Genomic DNA, 17037 nt, shown 5'->3' on the forward strand with positions numbered 1-17037 from the left:
TTGTCCTTATTCAGCCTGGATCAGAAGTGTCATGGTGTTGGTGCATGCTGGGTACTTGTAATCTGCAAGGCTAGTTTTATTGTAATCAGGGCGCAATGAGAAAAGGTTACATTTGGACACTGGAGATTCCTACCTTTTCCCACCTTTCTTTGTCGGCCTCAGGGCACTTGTCACCCCAAAACGTGTGACCGCTTATCAGCCCAGAGGTTCCAGCTTCTCTCTGTCTGCCCAGGGCCCCCAGGGCTTACATGATGTAGGCTGCACTTGGCCTGTGCCCCTCGTTTTTGTCCAATTCCTGCCATTTGGCCCACGGCCCCCTTGCTCTGCTCATGTCTAACTACCCACCTGCTCTGACACTTTCGGCACAGGGAAGAGCTGACTTACGTTACTACTTGCAACCAGTACAAGGCTGTCTTCTCAGTCTGTGCGCGGCCCCACTCACATAAGCCCCGCATTCAGCAGACACCTGCTGCGTGAAGCTGGGAGCCAGACAGACCTGAATTCCCAAAACTGCTGCTGGAGCGAGCCCGACTTTCCCCCCTTCCCTTCCAGACTCTGGGTGGTGGGAAGGTAAGGGACAGATAATGCTCTGCCTAGGTTTGTGGTTTGTCTGCTTTTCATGGTTTTCCTTTTATTGAGGTAAAGTACACGTAACATAACATTTCCCATCTTCACCATTTTTAACTGCACAGTCCTACAGCATTTAGTGTAATCACATCATTCAGCCATCACCACCATCCACCTCCAGAACCTCTCCTTCTTCCCCAGCAGAAACTCTGTCCCCTGTAACACTAACCCCCTCTTTGTCCTCCCCTCTTTCTCCTCCCCCAGCCCCTGGCCCCCCCTCCACCATCCTACTTTCTGTTTCTGTGAATGTGACGCCTCTGGAGACCTCATGCGAGTGGGATCAGACAGTATCTGTCCTTTTGTGACTGGCTTCTTTCACTGAGCATCATGTCCTGAAGATTCATCATGCTGTAGCCCGTGTCAAAATGTCCTTTGTTTTTAAGGCTGAATAACCTTCCATTTTCGGGATGGATCACATCAAGTTTCTCCATTCATTGTCGACCAGCACTTAGGCTCTTTCCACCCTTCAGCTGTTGTGAATAATGCTGCTGTGAACATGGGGGTGCAAATCTCTCTTCAAGATCCTGTTTTCAATTCTTTTTCTTTTAATGGAGGTGCTGGGGATTGAACCCAGGACCTCGTGCATGCCAAGCCTGCTCGAACACTGAGCTCCACCCACCCCCGTGCTCTCAGTTCCTTTGGATCTCCTGTGGGGTGGGAAGTGGCTTTGCCATGGCAGGTCCTAACCAGAATCCTCAAGATGGGCTCCAGGGGAAACCGGCACCATCACAGACCCAGTAGAAGCACCAGCCCTGCCCAGGTGACGGGGCGGGGTCTAGAAGCAGCCAGGGCTCTCCCACTCCAGCCACGCCCACACCTGGACCTCTTCCTGAATCTCTGTCCTTGCCTGACTGCTCAGCAGCTGCCCCAGTGTCCCCACCACCAGAGACCTCGGGCCTTAGTCATTCGGAGGGTCTGAGCAGCAGAGCTCAGGGTCACGTCCAGGGTGGAAATCAGCACCTGCAGGGGTCTGCACGACCCGTGTTTGGAGACCAAACGCTCCTTCAGGACCCGCTCAGCCTCGCTGCCACCTGTGCGGGCTCGCTGCTCCCATGGGGGTCCTTGGGGACTTCAGGCCAAACACCCCTTGCAGATGGGATGACGTGCTCCCAAAGCCATATGTGCAGGTCCTAGCTCCCACGCCTCAGAGTGGGCCGTGCTCGGAGATGGGATGTGCCTGTCCCACATGCAGATGTCCTCTGTTAAGATGAGGTCACAGTGGGCGAGGCTGGGCGGGAGGCCTAACCCCCCAGGCCCTCTCGGCCCGACCCAGGGGCAGCAGGGCCGAGCCCAGCAGACGCTCCTCCCACGGGGCTTCTGATGTTCCCGGGGTCCTTGGCTCCTTCTCTCTGGCTCATGGTCTCCTGGAATGAATGAGCATCAGATGTGTCAGGAGACACGGCAGGTCATGGCCAGACTTTGGTCTCCTGGTCCCTGGACCTGGATCCTCCTGAGGAATCATCTGAGCTGGCCCCCCACATCCTGGCCCATGATGTGCCGCCTGGTCCCCAGGCCCTGGGGAAGATGGAAACTCCTCTAGGAGGCAGCCCCGGGAGCAGTTACGGAGGATGCTACACGCGCCGCCCAGAAGTGTAAACACCCTTCCTTTTTTTGTTTTTATTTTTTTCGGCCACCAATAGGATCTGCTATGAATTTGTACATAAGGCTCCAGAAAGTAACTGGAAGATGTCTATGGGGTTTATCGGACTTGATGAAAATGACGTGATAAGGGAACCCAGACATCCAGGAAATTTGGAAGAGGCTCAGAAGCTGGCCCGCAGGGGGAGGACTGAGCTGGGGAAGGATGTTTCTAGTTTCAAGCTCATGGCTGCCCTCTATAGGATGCATATTTGCAAAATATTGTAAACAAACTGGTTGCTGACATTATCTTGGGTGGGCAGGCAGAGACACCCAGATAAACCCTTTTTTAGCACAGGATTGTTCCATTAAGCATGATCCTGCATGGACAGGATCGGAGCTGCTTTCCCCGTTCTGATCCCATTGGAAACTTCTTGAATCCCGATGGAGCTGTGGCCCTTATCCAGAGAGACTGCATATACATCCTCCAGTGGGGTGGCGGGTAGTTCCGCATGCAAGCAGAAGTGCTTCTGCGCTGGGGCGGGTGAGTCCGGGGCGTGAGCTGTGGCCAGTGTGGCAGAGGTGGCATTCCCGGGCTCACGTTTCTCGGACGCTCTCCCCAGGCGCCGAGGCCAGGAGGGTTTGGTTGTTGTCTTTCTGCCCCTACCATCTCCTTGATCTCAGGTCACTGTGATGTCTCCATGACCTAGAACCGGGCGTGGCACTGACCAGGTGCCCCATAAATATGTATGAGCAAGTCGATGACAGGAAACCCACGGGCCACTTTGAGCAGTCACAGACATGAGTCACACCTGGCTCACACTGGGACCTGACTATCCAATCAGAAAATAGGCAGAAGCCCTAAATAAACATTTCTCCAGAGAAGACATACAGATGGCCAATAGGCACATGAAAAGATGCTCCACATTGCTAATTACAGAGAAATGCAAATCAAACCCACAATGAGGTATCACCTCACAATGGTCAGAAGGGCCATCATGAAAATGTCTACAAATAATACATGCTGGGGAGGGTGTGAAGAAAAAGGAACCTTCCTACACTGTTGGTGGGAATATAATTTGGTGCAGCCATGATGGAAAACAGTATGGCAGTTCCTTAAAAAAACTGAAAATACAGTTACCCTATTAATGAGCAATCCCGATCCTGAGCATATATCCTGAGTAAACTCTAATTTGAAAAGACGCATGCACGCCAATGTTCATGGCACCACTATTTACAATAGCCAAGACATGGAAGCAAAATAAATGTCCATGGACACATGACTGGATAAAGAAAATGTACATATATTCAGTGGAATACTACTCAGCCATGAAAAGAATGAAACAATGCCATTTGCAGCAACATGGACAGACCTAGAGATTATCATAAGAAGTGAAGTCAGTCAGACAGAGAAAGACAAATATCATATGGTATCACTTATTTGTGGAATATAAAATAGAACACAAATGAACTTATTTACAGAACAGAAACAGACTCACAGCCATTGAAAACAAACTTATGGTTACCAAAGAGGGAAGGAGGTTTAAATTAGGAGTTTGGGATTAGCAGATACAAACTACTCTATATGAAACAGATATACAACAAGATCGTACTTTGTATATAGCACAGGGAACTGGGTTCAATATTTTGTAATAACCTATAATAGAAAAGAATCTGAAAAAGAATATATATATTCAGGTATATATATATAACCGCCATACACGTGAAACTAACACAACATGGTAAATCAACTACACTACAATAAAAAAGAAGAAAAAAAATCTCAGACTACCCTTCAGCTCCTCTAACTGAGGATAAGACTGGAATTTGACTAAGTCCCACCTTTCTAAACCAGGAAGGACAAGCCACGGGTCAGTCATGGTGACAGTCACAAAGACCATTTTTAAGTACGTTCAACTATTTATATTGTAAGGAATAGATATCACTATAAACTTTTTATTTTGAGATAATCATATATTTACAAGCAGCTGGAAGAAATAATATAGAGAGGGGAGGGGATAGCTTAGTGGTAGAGAGCCTGCCAAGCATACATGAGATCCTGGGTTCAATCCTCAGTGTGTCCACTAAAAAAATACATAAACCTAATTACCACCCCCCTCAAATATATATATAGAGAGATCTCCTTCTCCTTTACCCAGTTCCTGAAATTATAAAGTTTTGTGAAAATTGTGGTACAAAGTCACACACAGCCCGAGTATTGGCATCGACAGTCAGTACACAGAACGTCTCCATCATCACTGGGTCCTTTTATAGTCACACCCACCTTCTTCCTGTGTTCACTTCTGCTGTTCACTAGTCCTTTCTTTTTATGATTTTGCTGTTTCAACATGTTAAATGACTAGAATCATACAGTATGTAATGTCTTGAGGGTTTTTTCTTCCATTTAGCATAATTCTCTGGAGAAATACCTTAAGCTTTTCAAAGTATTAATGCCAAAGGTACTCTTTTGCCAAAAGATTGTACAATACAGCAATACACGGTTTTATAACTTTTCCTTTCCTGATAGAATTTCTATCCTAAATGGCATTTCTTCCCATTCCCTGTGAGTGCAGAACCTTGAGTGCGATGTCCCTGGGAGGTGGTGTCTTGCACAGAATAAAGCATGGGTCACAACAATGTACTGTGGGGTGAGGGGCTCTGAAACGGAGATTTAAGGCCTGAGAAGCCTCTACTCCTTCTGGTTTGTGGTGTCTCCAGGGTCTCCATCCATGGTTGAGCTCAGAATGTGAGCCCTACACTGCCCCCTCTTTCCTACCCAACATCAACAGTCCTGGAAACACAAATCAGCTGCCTACTTTCACCCAGCACATCTTCAACTTCAAGTTCATCATTGAAGTAAATGCCACAGCCACCAGTCAGTCTCCCTCAGTCCAGAAACTGGGGTGTCATCTCCAGCCCCACAGCTCCCTTATCCCCCCACATCCCAGCGCCTGCTGCCTCCCGTGTTTAAAGCAGAAATCCAGCCATGCCCACCCCTGTCTAAACTCTCCTGTGGATCTCTGCCATTCTTTCTTTTGGTGGGGAAGGTAGTTAGGTTTATTTATTTATAGGTAGGTACTGGAGATTGAACCCAGGACCTTCTGCATGTTAAGCATGCGCTCTACCACTGAGCTATACCCTCCCCACCTGCCATTTTTGACTTTGTTTACAAGATGCTTCCAGGAGAGCCAGCCCTCGCCCGTGCCCCAAGCCCCATCTCTCACCAGGGCTGTTCCAGCATGTCCCGTGGTCATGCTGAACTTCTCAGTGGCGTGCTCTCTGTTGGGTTCATTTGCAGGACAGTCCCCTCCGCACAGAATGCACTTCCCACCCATCCCCAGTCCCCTCTCTAAGCCTCTGTCCTACTGGTCCTCCCTCCTGGACCCTGGGAGGCTGGAGCTGGTGGCCACAGCACTTGGTGCAGTGCTAACTTCAACACCCAGGCATGAGATGATCGGCCTTTCAGGCCCGTCTCCCCGCGGTGAGGCTGCGACCTCCACCCGGAGCCCCGTGCCCGGGCTGGACCCGGGCCTGGTCCCGGTTCCGTACACAGAACGCTGGCCCCTGCGATGCTCCTAAGCCCGGGAAGCAGCGCAGTAAGAACCACAACTCCCAGCATGCTCCTGGCCGGCGGCGTCCCGAGCCCGCCGCGGTTGCCTAGCGACCGGGCGTGTCCCGGAAGGCGGGCCGGGCGCGAGGCGGGACTTCCGGGACGATGGTTGCATCAGATTCTGGGAAGCTGTCGCCGTGGTCGCCGGTGCGGGATTCCAACGATGGCAGGTTCCTCCGCGGAGCAGGGTGAGTGCGCGTGGCGGGGCGGGCGGGGGCGGCCCCGGGCCTGAGGGGCGCGGGTTCCCGGAGCGGAGAGGCGACCCGGATCTGAGGGGAGCCAGGTCCCCGAGGGGGCGGGTAGCGGGACTGGCAGAGGGCGAGGCATGCGCGCGACCCCCGGGTCCCTTCGGCCGGGCTCCGCTCCTCCATCCCCGCGGGTACCCGGCCCGACCCGCCTCTGCTGAGGCCACCCGCTCCTCAGCCTCAGCCACCTCCTTGGGTTGTGCCCTGGTTGTCTTGCGCCCCAACCCCGGAAGGCGGCCCTGCGTTTCCCGCGCCGGTCCCTGGTCCAGACCTCGCCCCCTCCCGCGCCCCAGAGTCGGGACAGCCACAGCCCGAGGGTTGTTTTGGGTTCCTCCCAGCCCGGGCAGCACCCTGGGTGGGCGGAGGGCGCATGAGGTTGGCATTTAGGAAAATGGGGCCGAGGAAGCGGGGGTACGCGCACACACATGAAAGGCTTGGGGTTTTACGAAGGCTTTCATCTGCGGCCGCGAACAGTAGCCATTGGGAGCTGCCTGTTCAGAGCGTTATTGCCCCACTTTATTACCGCCTGGGAGTTTCCGGGAGCAACTCTGGCTCTGCCCACCCGGGTCACTCATGTCACCAGCCGGTAGACAAGCCGCCCACAGGCAGACTCCAAGGAGTCTTTCCTCACCCTCCCTCAAGCAAGGTTTTAGGTGCCAGACAGACCGGTGGTTGTCCCGAAATTCTTAATTCTGGAGCAAACTTTGTGCAGGAAGAACTCTCAGTGTATGGCTTTCATTCTCCTGGCTGTGCCCTGTGGGCTGCACAGGCTTCCTTGGCACCCGCTGGTCCCCCATGCTACTGGGGTTCCAGATGGGGAGCTCTGACTGCCTGGGTAACCCAGTGACGTAGGAGCCCCCTGATGACAGGGCTGCTGTCACACACCGGTACCTACCTGCCAGGCACCCCCACAGTCCCCCTGACAGGTGTGCCTGGATTGCAGCACCGACTCCGGGCCCCCTACCCCCACCACGGAACCAGGCCCTCAGAAGTCCACCTAGACTCCGGTGAAATAGCAGTGTGGTTGACAGCCCACTGGGGTCCCAGATTTGCCCCTTCCTTCCCTCCAGCGGGGTAGCATGCCCCAGCTCAGAGGGTGTCGTGGGGGTTCGAGGGGTCGGGAGGGATAGAGGATTTAGGATAGGGATGGAATAGGCACTGTGTCAGGCTTGAAAGCGGAGCCTTTGGGGTTTTTTTCTTTTTCTTGCTTCCTTTTTTTTTTTTTATGGAAGTGTGTTTTGGGTTCATTTGTGGACATAGATGACATCTTAGGTTTTTATGTTTTGGATTTTTAAAGTGCTTCAGAACTTGAGGTTTTCAGAGCCTTGGTAAGAATTGGCCTGTTTTTGGAGCTTGGTATGTGGGTTAGGATGCACCCCTCAGGATGTCTGGGCAGCTGACAGATTTTCCTAGTCCTCAAATTTAGGAGGACATCTCCTAGCCTGCACTCTGCACCAGGGCATAGCCCGCCTGCTCTGGCTTCACTGCTGCTGCTCCCTCCCTCTACCCCAATACACACTGTCCCTAGGGCCCCCCCAAAGGCCAGAACCTGTGGCCATCCCGAGGAAACAGGAGGTACAGTGAAGCGGTAAAGGCGTCACAGAACCATTCTGGATATTCCTGGTTTCCAGTTGCTGAATGCTTTTTACTCTCGAGTTTGGATTCCTGGAAAGTGAGCACCTTCCCAGACTTTCCAAGGAGGCCCTCATGAAGAAAGTCCTTTTCACTTCACATCATCTTCCTTAAGTTGATTCAGAACACCTGTTTGGTCCCCTGCGATGCCAGTGGGGCTACAGCTTCTTTGGAGCTTGAAGTCATGTGACCTGTTCCAAGTTTGGGTTGTCTTAGAGAGATGAGTGTGGAGTCTGGGGACCCCAGGGTGGATGGAGTTCATCTCAGAGGCCTTCCCCTGCAGATTGGGGCTCTCTGCAGTGGGCGCATGTTAGGTCAGACTTGCGGTTTCATTTTTTATAGAGTCTAATTCAAAAGTCCTTCGTGATAATCATACAGCTGGCATTTTTCTCAGCATGAATCTGTGCCAGGCTCTGGTCTAAATACATCTGCGAGGGCCTGTAATCCTCAAAGCAACCCTTTGTGGTCGATACTGCCCTTATCTTCCTGTCCAGGCAAGAATCCTGAGATTCAGAGAAGTTAAGTGATTTGTCCAAGGTCACACAGCTAGCCAGAGCCTGTGTGGCTGCAGAAGGGGCCTAGACTATACCGTGCGGCCTCTGATAACTGGTCAGAGTGACACTAAGCGCCCCAGTTCCAGAGCGGGTCCAGGCAGACCACAGGGTGGAGCTGATACTTCCTGTGTCTCCCACAGAAAAATGAAATGGACCTATTTATAGACCACAGATACTGGCTCATGTATGAACTCAGGTTCCCCGGTATTGACTTTGTTAAGAGTTGTGAGAGATTGTGCCCTCGGGGTGGAGGTTACAGTGTTTCCAGTGTCCCTGAGAAGATCTGTCACGTTCTGTTTATTCAGTAAATGGGCTTCAGCATCAGCTCTGCCAGGTCCTGGAGGGACAGCGGTGGGGTGTCTCAGCCTCCCCGGACTTTCCATCCAGCGGGGACGGGGTGGGTGGTGCACAGAACCCAGAGCCTCTGAGGGTGGCTGGGCCGTTCCTCTCTGGGTCATTTCCCACCTCACGTGCTGCTGGTAGGCTGCGTCCAGGGAGGTGGTTCAGAGGCCGGGCCCCTCCCCTCTGTGGCTCCATCATTGGCCACATCCTCCTGTGCCAGCTGTCTGTCACTCTGGCAGGATGGAGGGCAGGGACACATGTGGGCAGCTCTCCGGGCATCAATCTGCTGGCCATGCTCAGTCCCAGAGCCTGGAGATGGAGGGCCTGGGTCTTGGGAGCCCCCTGCATCCTGCTCCTGAGGAAGGGCCCGGCCACGGCGTGGGGCAGGAGGCTCCCAAGAGGGGCTGGAAGCTGAGCCCAGAGCAAGAGCAGGAGTGGGGCTCCTGGCACAGAGCACTGCGTGCCCTGAGACCTGAGGGCCAGAGCCTGCTGCCTTGCTTTCCATCAAGTTCCAATGAGGCCAGAGGGCGGCAGGGCTGGGAATGGGCCATGGGGAGGGGTCTGCAAGGGCTCTGAGTGCCTTGTTGGAATTTGGGTTTTGGAAGGTTATCTGCCCCCTCCCCCATGTGGACTGAGGCAGGGACACCAGGAACACCCAAGACAGTGGTGACCGGAGTGGCAGCGGGGACAGGAGAAGCTGGCGGCTTGGGAGGACCAGGCTCACTGCTGGGTTTGCCCTGAGGAGTGAGAATCAGAGGTGGCCAGCTTCAGACCTGGCGGGAAAGGTGGCCCTGCCATTCCCTGGAATTGTACCCGTGTTTGGGAGTGAGACGTGATGCTGGGGAACAGCCCGTGGCCAAGTAGCAGCTGGACTTCAGGGCTGGCACACAGGAGAGAGGTGGGGGCTGGAGAGCGCTGAGGGGACTTTGGCTGGTGGGAGGGGCGCCTCGGTTCCTGGAGTGGGTGGCATTGGTGCCAGGTGTCAGAGAGCAGGGGTGCACGTGGCCAGGAAGCAAGGGAGGGGTGCAGACCTCCGCTGAGCCCAGGCTGGTCTTTGGAATGGAAACAGACCCGGCCTGGGAGCTTGGTAGACAGGCGGACCTGCAGTGACGGGGTCCGCACGCTGAGGTCTGCGAGCCCTGGTGCAGGGCATGGGCCCATGGGGAGCTGGCCACCTTCAGGTTCCAATTACAAAGGTCTCAGCTGGGCCTGAACATGTGCTTCCAGGAGCTCCCCATGCTGCCCTCGCCATGGAGCACCTCTGAGCTGGAGCACGCCTGAGCTGGTAGCATGAGGGCAGCATGAGCTGACTGGATGGGGAGGAGGAGGCGGAAGGGAGGAGGTAGGCGGAGAGCAGGTGTCAGTGCTGACGGGAAGGGGCTGGGGAGGTGATGGCTGGTGGACTCACATCTCGACTGCGGCTCCCTTGGTGTGGCTTTGGCTCCTTATCTGCCTGCTTATCACCTGGTTCCTGCATTTGTGTAGTTTGTAAACTTGTCATAAGGACTTTGGCTTTCTAAACTGTGGTATCGGTGCATGTGTTCCGCAGGCAGAATGTGTGTCTCCTGCGGTGTGTTTCTGAGTGGAACCGCAGGTGGCCTGGCCGTGGCTGTGCACTGGAGTTTGCTGTCTGCATGTGGGTGCATGAGGCTCCGTGTTGAGGGGTCCCCTGTCCCAGAGCCTCTCACCTCTGGGCATCACAGGCTGACAGGCAGACCGCGGTCTGGCGCACAACCACGGCACTTGAGAGCTGACCTGCGTTTAATCTGTGTCCTCAACATCCACTTGAACGCAGCTGCCGCCTTCACCCCGGGGACTGTCCACCTCCGCCCTGCAGCCTGGGAGCCCGTCCCCTGACTGGGCACTGCCCCTCCTGCCCCAGACTGGGCATTTTAACTGTGCCTGATCCCTGGGTAACCTCCTCCGGGGCAACGATGATGATGATGATACTAACAACACAGCAGTGGTCGTAATGATGATGATGACAAGCGGGTGGCACTGGCTGTGAGCCCAGCGTGTGGCACACAGTTGGCAAGTGCGATGTCCCTGATGGCCACATCTTTACCGTCTCCTTCCCTGGCTCAGAGGGGATCCAGGGACACGGCTTTCCTGAAGATGACCATGTTGTGTGCGTGTTTTCCCCACGAGGGGAGGAGCCCGAGCGGATCTCGGCACCGGCGGGGAGCTGCCAGCAGTGAGGGGTGCAGACCCCGCTGCCCCCAAAGCCCCCTGAACTACTCCATTAGCGCCTGAAAGCCACGCTGTTGCTGGGAAGTTTGACACATCTTTCTCATACAAATAACACGCTTGTGCAACATGTGAGCAGAAGAAAAAGGAGGGAACCCCCCACACCCCTCCCCCGTGAGCGCGCTCACCCCGGAGGGTCGCGGGCAGGGTCTGGTGAGTCCCCGGGGCAGTCTGTGCGTCCAGGTGCTGTTCTTGGGGTGAGGGCAGGGGGCGTGGAAGTCCACGCAGCTTCTCAGAGCAGGGCTGTCACCTCTGCCTGGTCCCCCTGCCTCCCGCCCGCTCGGTCCGGGCACAGGTGGCTGCACCAGAGATGCCTGAGACGGGTGTGGGGATTCGGAGGGTCCCTGTCAGGAGAACCGCTTCCCGAGGGCAGTCTGAGAGCCCCTACCGGGACGTGGCCCACCCCTCAGCTCTGCCCACACCTCTGGCAGGTCCCTGATGACCTTCCGTGAACTTCATTTTCTCCCTCATGAGAAAGGAGATGGCTTCCCAGGTCCTGACAGTGACAGGGCTGCTGGGACCATGCCAGTGATGCAGACATTACCTGGAAGGAAGCTGCTGCCAAGGAGTCTGTGTAGAGTTAGGTTTTCCCGGTGCTCGGGGCCCCCTTGGCAGCTGCTGCCTCCTCTGGGGATTTCACTTTGCGGGAAGAGACCGTCCTGTTTGTTTCCACTGAAGCCGTGAGGCGGGGGCCCGAGGTGAACCCCTCAAAGGAGAGCAGGGGGCCCAGGCCCGCCTGTCCTCTTTCACTGTCTCAGAGGGGATCCAAGGACCCATGTTTCCTGATGATTCCATGGCAGGGGAGTGGCCTCATGTCCCTGAGATAGACAGTGACAGTTGTCCTCGGTAACTGCCCCCGGAAAGGGGGCGGGGCCTGGGCCAGGTGTGGGCGGAATGTTGGGTCTCCAGGCAGGGGGCTGAGGGGCTGCAGTCCTCCTCGGAGCTCAGCCTTGGCTGCTTGCAGCCAGCCTGGTGCCGGGTGTAGACAGAGGTGGACGGAGCGTTCTGCAGTTCCCCCACCCCGCCCCCGTCGCCCACCTGGGGACTGGTCAGCTCCAGCCTCCTGGCTCTGGGAGGGAGGCAGACCAGTGCTCAGGGGGCGGGTGTGTTCCTCCTCAACTGAGGTGAAAACCACCAAACATAAAATGAACCATTTTCTTTTTCCTTTTTTAACTGGAGGTACTGGGGATTGAACCCAGGACCTCGTGCATATAAGCACGTGCTCTACCACTGAGCTCTACCCTCCTCCTCCTCAAAATGAACCATTTTAAAGTGAGCATTTTGGTGGCACTTGATGCAGTGACAATATTGTGCAGTCACCATCTCTGTTGAGTTCCGAACTGTTTTCATCGCCCTACCCCGGAGCCCCATAGGCAGTCGCTCCCCGCCCCCCACAGCCCTGGGCACCCACTGGTCTGCGTTCTTAGTTGAGTTGCCTATTCTGGACATATCCCATCCGAGAAAGGTGACCCTGGTCCCCGTGTCATTCTGGACTACCCCAGGCCTCCATCCACACTGACCCACGTGCCTCTGTCTTTGCAGCTCCCGACTACAGGTCCATCCTGAGCATTAGTGACGAGGCAGCCAGGGTGCGGGCCCTGAACGAGCATCTCAGCACGCGTAGCTATGTCCGGGGGTACTGCCTGTCCCAGGCGGACCTGGACGCATTCAGGCAGCTCTCGGCCCCTCCCGCCGACGCACAGCTCTTCCACGTGGCTCGGTGGTTCAGGCACATACAGGCGATCCTGGGCCCCCACGCCACAGGCCAGCCCTGTGGGCTTCAAGCAAGTGAGTAGCAGAACTGCTCCCCACAGTGGCCCTGCCACGGTCAGGGCCTCCTCCATCAGGGCCCCATAGGTGCATGGCCTGGTGGGCAGCAGTGCCCCGGAGGAGACCACGGGGCTGGCTCCCGTCCAGCATGTGAGCACGCAGCCTGGTGGGCCGGCCAGCGTCTCCCGAGTGGAGGTTAGGATGAGACCCAGAGAAGCTGGCTGGGTTGGGGGCGGGTGCAGAGCTGCCAGGGGTGTTCGCTGCCCAGAGAACTGGCCTTGGTGTTCAGCTCATTCCTTTTGTGACCTGAATTTGCTTTGCTTCTTTTTCTTTTTCTTTCCCTCAGATGGCAGGGCATGTGTCCACCAGATTTAGAATTGTTGAGTCCTGAAGCAGTCCTCATTAACATGAACTTTTTGGAAACCAGAAAGAGGGTGTTTCTGGGCTTTGAGAGAAGAGCAGTCACGTGCGCCTGTGGCGGCCTGGCCCTGGCTACTTTGGGGGTACCTCTCAAAGTCCCGGGGCTCGGTGCCTGGGTGTCTCTCTTTGACAAGTCGAGGTGCTTCTCCCATAATCGCTGATGCCCTCGAGCAGCTGGGTTTCCTCTTGGGGGGCTTCGGGCCTGCGCCCCCTTCAGCCAGAGGCTGCCACATGCCACCTCAGTGGTCCCTGCTGGCCGGGCAGCCTCCGGGGGCCTTTTTCAGATTCTTTCAGCCAGAAGTTTCAGCGCCTGCGTCTGCTGCGGCAGGGTGGGGGTGGGGGGCGCTGGTTTTCTGGATCACCTGCAGCAGACGCCCCTTTCCTGTCATCGGGTGGGAGTCTTGCTGTGCAGGAGGTCCCCTCCCTGTGCGTGCAGGCAGTGACCCAGTTGACGTCGGTGGTGCCCGGTGCCTTCTCTCTGAAGGGCTCAGGTGTCAGGTTGTCCCCCAGGTCCCACCTCTCAAGGCATGGCCTCCGGGGGCGGGGATCGGGGGAGTCAGGGTTCTGAGCCTTGGCAGTGGGCTGTCTGGTGCTCCGAGCAGGGCACTGGTGGGGAGAACGAAGCAGGCACACGTGGTTGGCAGCACCAGGAGGTAAACGGGTCTCTGGCCAACCCCCAGCGTGCCCTGCGGGTGGGTGTGGCTGCTCGAGGCCTGCGGGGAAAGGCAGGCTCCCAGGACGACACAGATGGGTTACCCACCTCCTTCACTTCCACGTCCCCTCCCCACCTACACACCTGGGAGGCCAGCAGGGACCCTGGGTGGCAGGTGTGAGGTCGATCAGCCTGCGAGTGGAGGCCAGACACTCTGCGTCCGTGTCCTCGGTGACGTCCCTGGGATGATGTCCGAGCATCTGCCTCCTGGCATCACTGCCCCATCTCAGACGTCTCTCAAGTCTGTCCCGGGCGGGAGTGCCCCCTCTTCCAGCCCCTCGGTCCCCAGCACCCCACTTGCCTTCCTTCCGTGTCCTGCTCCTGCTTCCAAGTCCCCTCGACTGCTGGGCACCCCCTCAGCACCGGGGAGCCTGTGACCAGCTCATCACCATCCTCTCTGCCTGTCCCTCAGTCTGTGCCCCTGTGCCTCTCGTGCCTCCGCATCTGCCCATGGCCAGGGCCCTTGGCAGCTCAAGGAGGCCTCTCAGATGCAGAAAGCGGGACCACGGCTCTGCCTGAGGCCCCGCCCCTCTGCTCCTTATCCCGCCCCCTCTCCATCTTGTCGACCTGCAGGGAGGGTGCACTCTGCTCAGGGCCTCCAGCCTCGCTGTGTCTGTGTGAGTGCCCCTGGCCCAGAGCAAACGGGGCTCAGTCCAGTTGGCTCCTCCTTCCCGGGGCTCCCTCTGCTGCCGGCCCCATCCCCCTACTGGTACCCCGAGGGAGGAACTTCAGGGCCTGCTCTTCACTGAGGAAGACGTGTGGGTCTGTCAGAGGCTGGGCGGGTCTTTAGGGCTGTGAACCTTTGTGCTGCTTCTGCCCCGAGGCCAAGGTGGGCACAACGCCCCGGGGGACGCCGGCTGGTGTGTCTCCTTCTGTCTCTTCCTGGAGCCTCGTGGGACGCCGGCTGGTGTGTCTCCTTCCGTCTCTTCCTGGAGCCTCGTTCCCAAGGCGTCTCTGAGCCTCATGTTCTGGTTTTGTTGCCGCGGGTCAGGGATTGGTTTCGCCACAGGGACTGCCTGCCCTGGATGGGGCCGGGGCTGGATGGCGTGTGCTGGGTGAACGGAGGCGTGTCAGTGTTTCAGACAGAAACCAGGATGGCGGACAGGCACGGTTGGTCTGCGGGAGGCTCAGGGAGACAGTCAGTGCCCAGGGCGCCGGGGCAGTTGGCAGTGGAAGGGGACTCTGGTGACAGTTCCTTCTCATCAAACCGAGGGTCCCTGGGTAACATCTCCGGGTCTCTCCCTTTGGCAGATGGGAATCGTGTGTGCTGACTTCCTTGGACTCTCCTGGCCTTGTGGCGGGAGCGGCCCTCTGTGAGCTGGAAAGACCTAGTGGGACCTGTTGTCCAGGACAGTGTCCCCTGGCCAGGTCCCTGGCTGCACCCTCAGCCGTGTCCTGTCACCACCATCTTCTCAGATGAGCCTTCAGTCCTGTGAACCCCGCGCCCCTCCGGTTTAGGGCCAGCCCCATGGTTGTCAGGGTCACGTCCGCGTGTGGGCAGCGCCCACCCTTGTCCCCAGTCATCCCGGGGGGGCAGCTCGGTCCCTGTGTCGGGAGCTGCAGCATCTAAGTGAGGAGAGGCGTGGATGGAGTCGTAGCAGGGCGGAGCGAGCCAGCGCATCCTGGACCAGCAGTGTCCTTCAGGGCTGTTTGCTGCGTTGACAGTGAACCTGCAAGGCTGTACCTGACCTCAGGGAGCACTTCACCTCTGCGGGGACTTGGGCTTTGCCCCCCTCTGGTCTGTGGCCACTGGGGAGTTCGCGGGCACCTACCAGAGTCAGGGGCTCCTGTGTAGCTGTCTGTCTCCCTCCCAATCTGCCGCTCCTCCGCCCACCTGCACACTCATGCCTGTAAGTGCACACGCACACACACACGCAGCCGCCTTCCCCGCCTTCCCTGGTCAGTTATGTGTGTCCTCTAGGGAGTGCATGGCCAGGCCCAAGGCTGATTCCTCAGTGACTCCTCAGGGGAAGCAGTGGGCGGCCACCCGCTGGCCACGCTCAAGGTGGGTTCGGGGTGGGGGGCCCTGTGCTGGGTCTCATGAGGGCAGACACAGAGGTGGGGCAGGGATGGGAAGTGCTGAGAGTGTCCACCTGCGCCTGCAGCTGTGCAGGCGGAGTGCAGGCAAAGCTGGCTCTGGGTGAGGATGGGGGAGGATGGCTGGGTTCCAGGTGTAGCAGCAGCGCCAGGGGAGGCTGGTCCGTCACTGGATGCCTTCGGATGTGAAGACTCACCTTGGTAATTAGCTCCTTCAGGCTCTCAGGGAGCAAACTGTGGAAGGACTGCCCTTCATCTGGCTGGCAGCGTGGGCTGGGCCCCCAGAGCAGCAGGGGCAGCCCCAAGACTCGAGGGAGGGGTGGGGGTTGGGAGGGGAGACTGGCGGCAGGAGGAAGGGAGAGCAGAGGCCCCGGATGAACGTGACTGGAGGAGGCCCGGCTCCGTGAGCCCCGAGCATAGCATGGGGAAGACCTCAGGCTACTTCTAAAGGCCTTCAAGAACTGGTGTGGAGCCGTGAGGCTCTAGGCCAGAGCCGCGCGCGGGAGCCACCTGCATGTTGCGGAGGGCAAGGAGGGACCAGAGTAGAGTTGCGGGCCGGCTACTCGCTGACGAATGCTGGGCTGGGGCTGCAGCTGCTGCTGACTGACTGTCTGCAGCCATGAGCCAGCAGCTCTTTCTGTCCTAACCTGGCTTCTGTGTCTGGAGATGGCCCGTGTCCCACTTCCCATGAACCCTCCACAGAGGGCCATCCTCCCGGGGAGGGTGTGAGCCCCGAGTTAGGGACTGCGCTACAGTCAGCCGTGTCCGGCACCGTGTGCCCGGGGCCAGCAGAGGGTGGGGGCTGGGGTGGATGTGGTGGGCCTCCTCACGCCCTGTGGGGTTCGGGGCAGTGGGATGGGCAGGGCAGGACAGAGAAGCAGTTGCGTTTGACACGGCGGCACCGTTGGAGAACCGCATGGTTTCTGGGAGCGCAGTCCTTCTGTCGTGGAAGCGAAGTGGCTGGTGCGGTGTGACCAGCTGTGCTCTCTTCGGCAGGTAAAGGCCGGCGGGCACAGCCCCAGTGGTCCCCTCCAGCCAGGTCCGAGCCATGCCAGCTCCGCCTGTACAACAGCCTCACCCGGAGGAAGGTAAGGTGGGCTCAGGTGGCGGGGCGGAGCCGGCGCTGTAGGAGCCCGTGTGCCCAACCCAGCACAAACGGCGGTCCGCTCACTGGCTCAGGCCGGAGTCCATAATGCTGGTTTGCTGACCCTCAGCCAGTCAGCAAGTGTCCCCCGTGTGGCTGGGGCCGAGCTGTGCCCTGGA

At 57.4% G+C, this 17037-nt stretch overlaps 1 protein-coding gene across 5 annotated transcripts in view; it reads left to right on the top strand.

Annotated features, from left to right (window-relative positions):
- The first annotated feature begins 5898 nt into the window (after window positions 1-5898).
- Window positions 5899-17037, top strand: part of CARS1 (cysteinyl-tRNA synthetase 1) — a 36399-nt gene continuing 25260 nt past the window's right edge. For 3 of the 5 annotated variants that reach the window (XM_032490120.1, XM_032490121.1, XM_032490124.1), the window contains exons 1-3: window positions 5899-6003; window positions 12378-12623; window positions 16771-16862. In XM_032490120.1, coding sequence (XP_032346011.1) covers window positions 5979-6003; window positions 12378-12623; window positions 16771-16862 — 363 coding nt within the window. In that variant the 5' untranslated portion in view covers window positions 5899-5978. Of the gene's footprint in view, window positions 6004-10973; window positions 10989-12377; window positions 12624-16770; window positions 16863-17037 lie in introns of those variants that run through there. The other 2 variants (XM_032490125.1, XM_032490122.1) reach the window with 2 other exon arrangements.

This window comes from Camelus ferus, chromosome 10 (assembly GCF_009834535.1).
Source record: "Camelus ferus isolate YT-003-E chromosome 10, BCGSAC_Cfer_1.0, whole genome shotgun sequence".
In the NCBI taxonomy this organism is placed as follows: Eukaryota; Metazoa; Chordata; class Mammalia; order Artiodactyla; family Camelidae; genus Camelus; species Camelus ferus.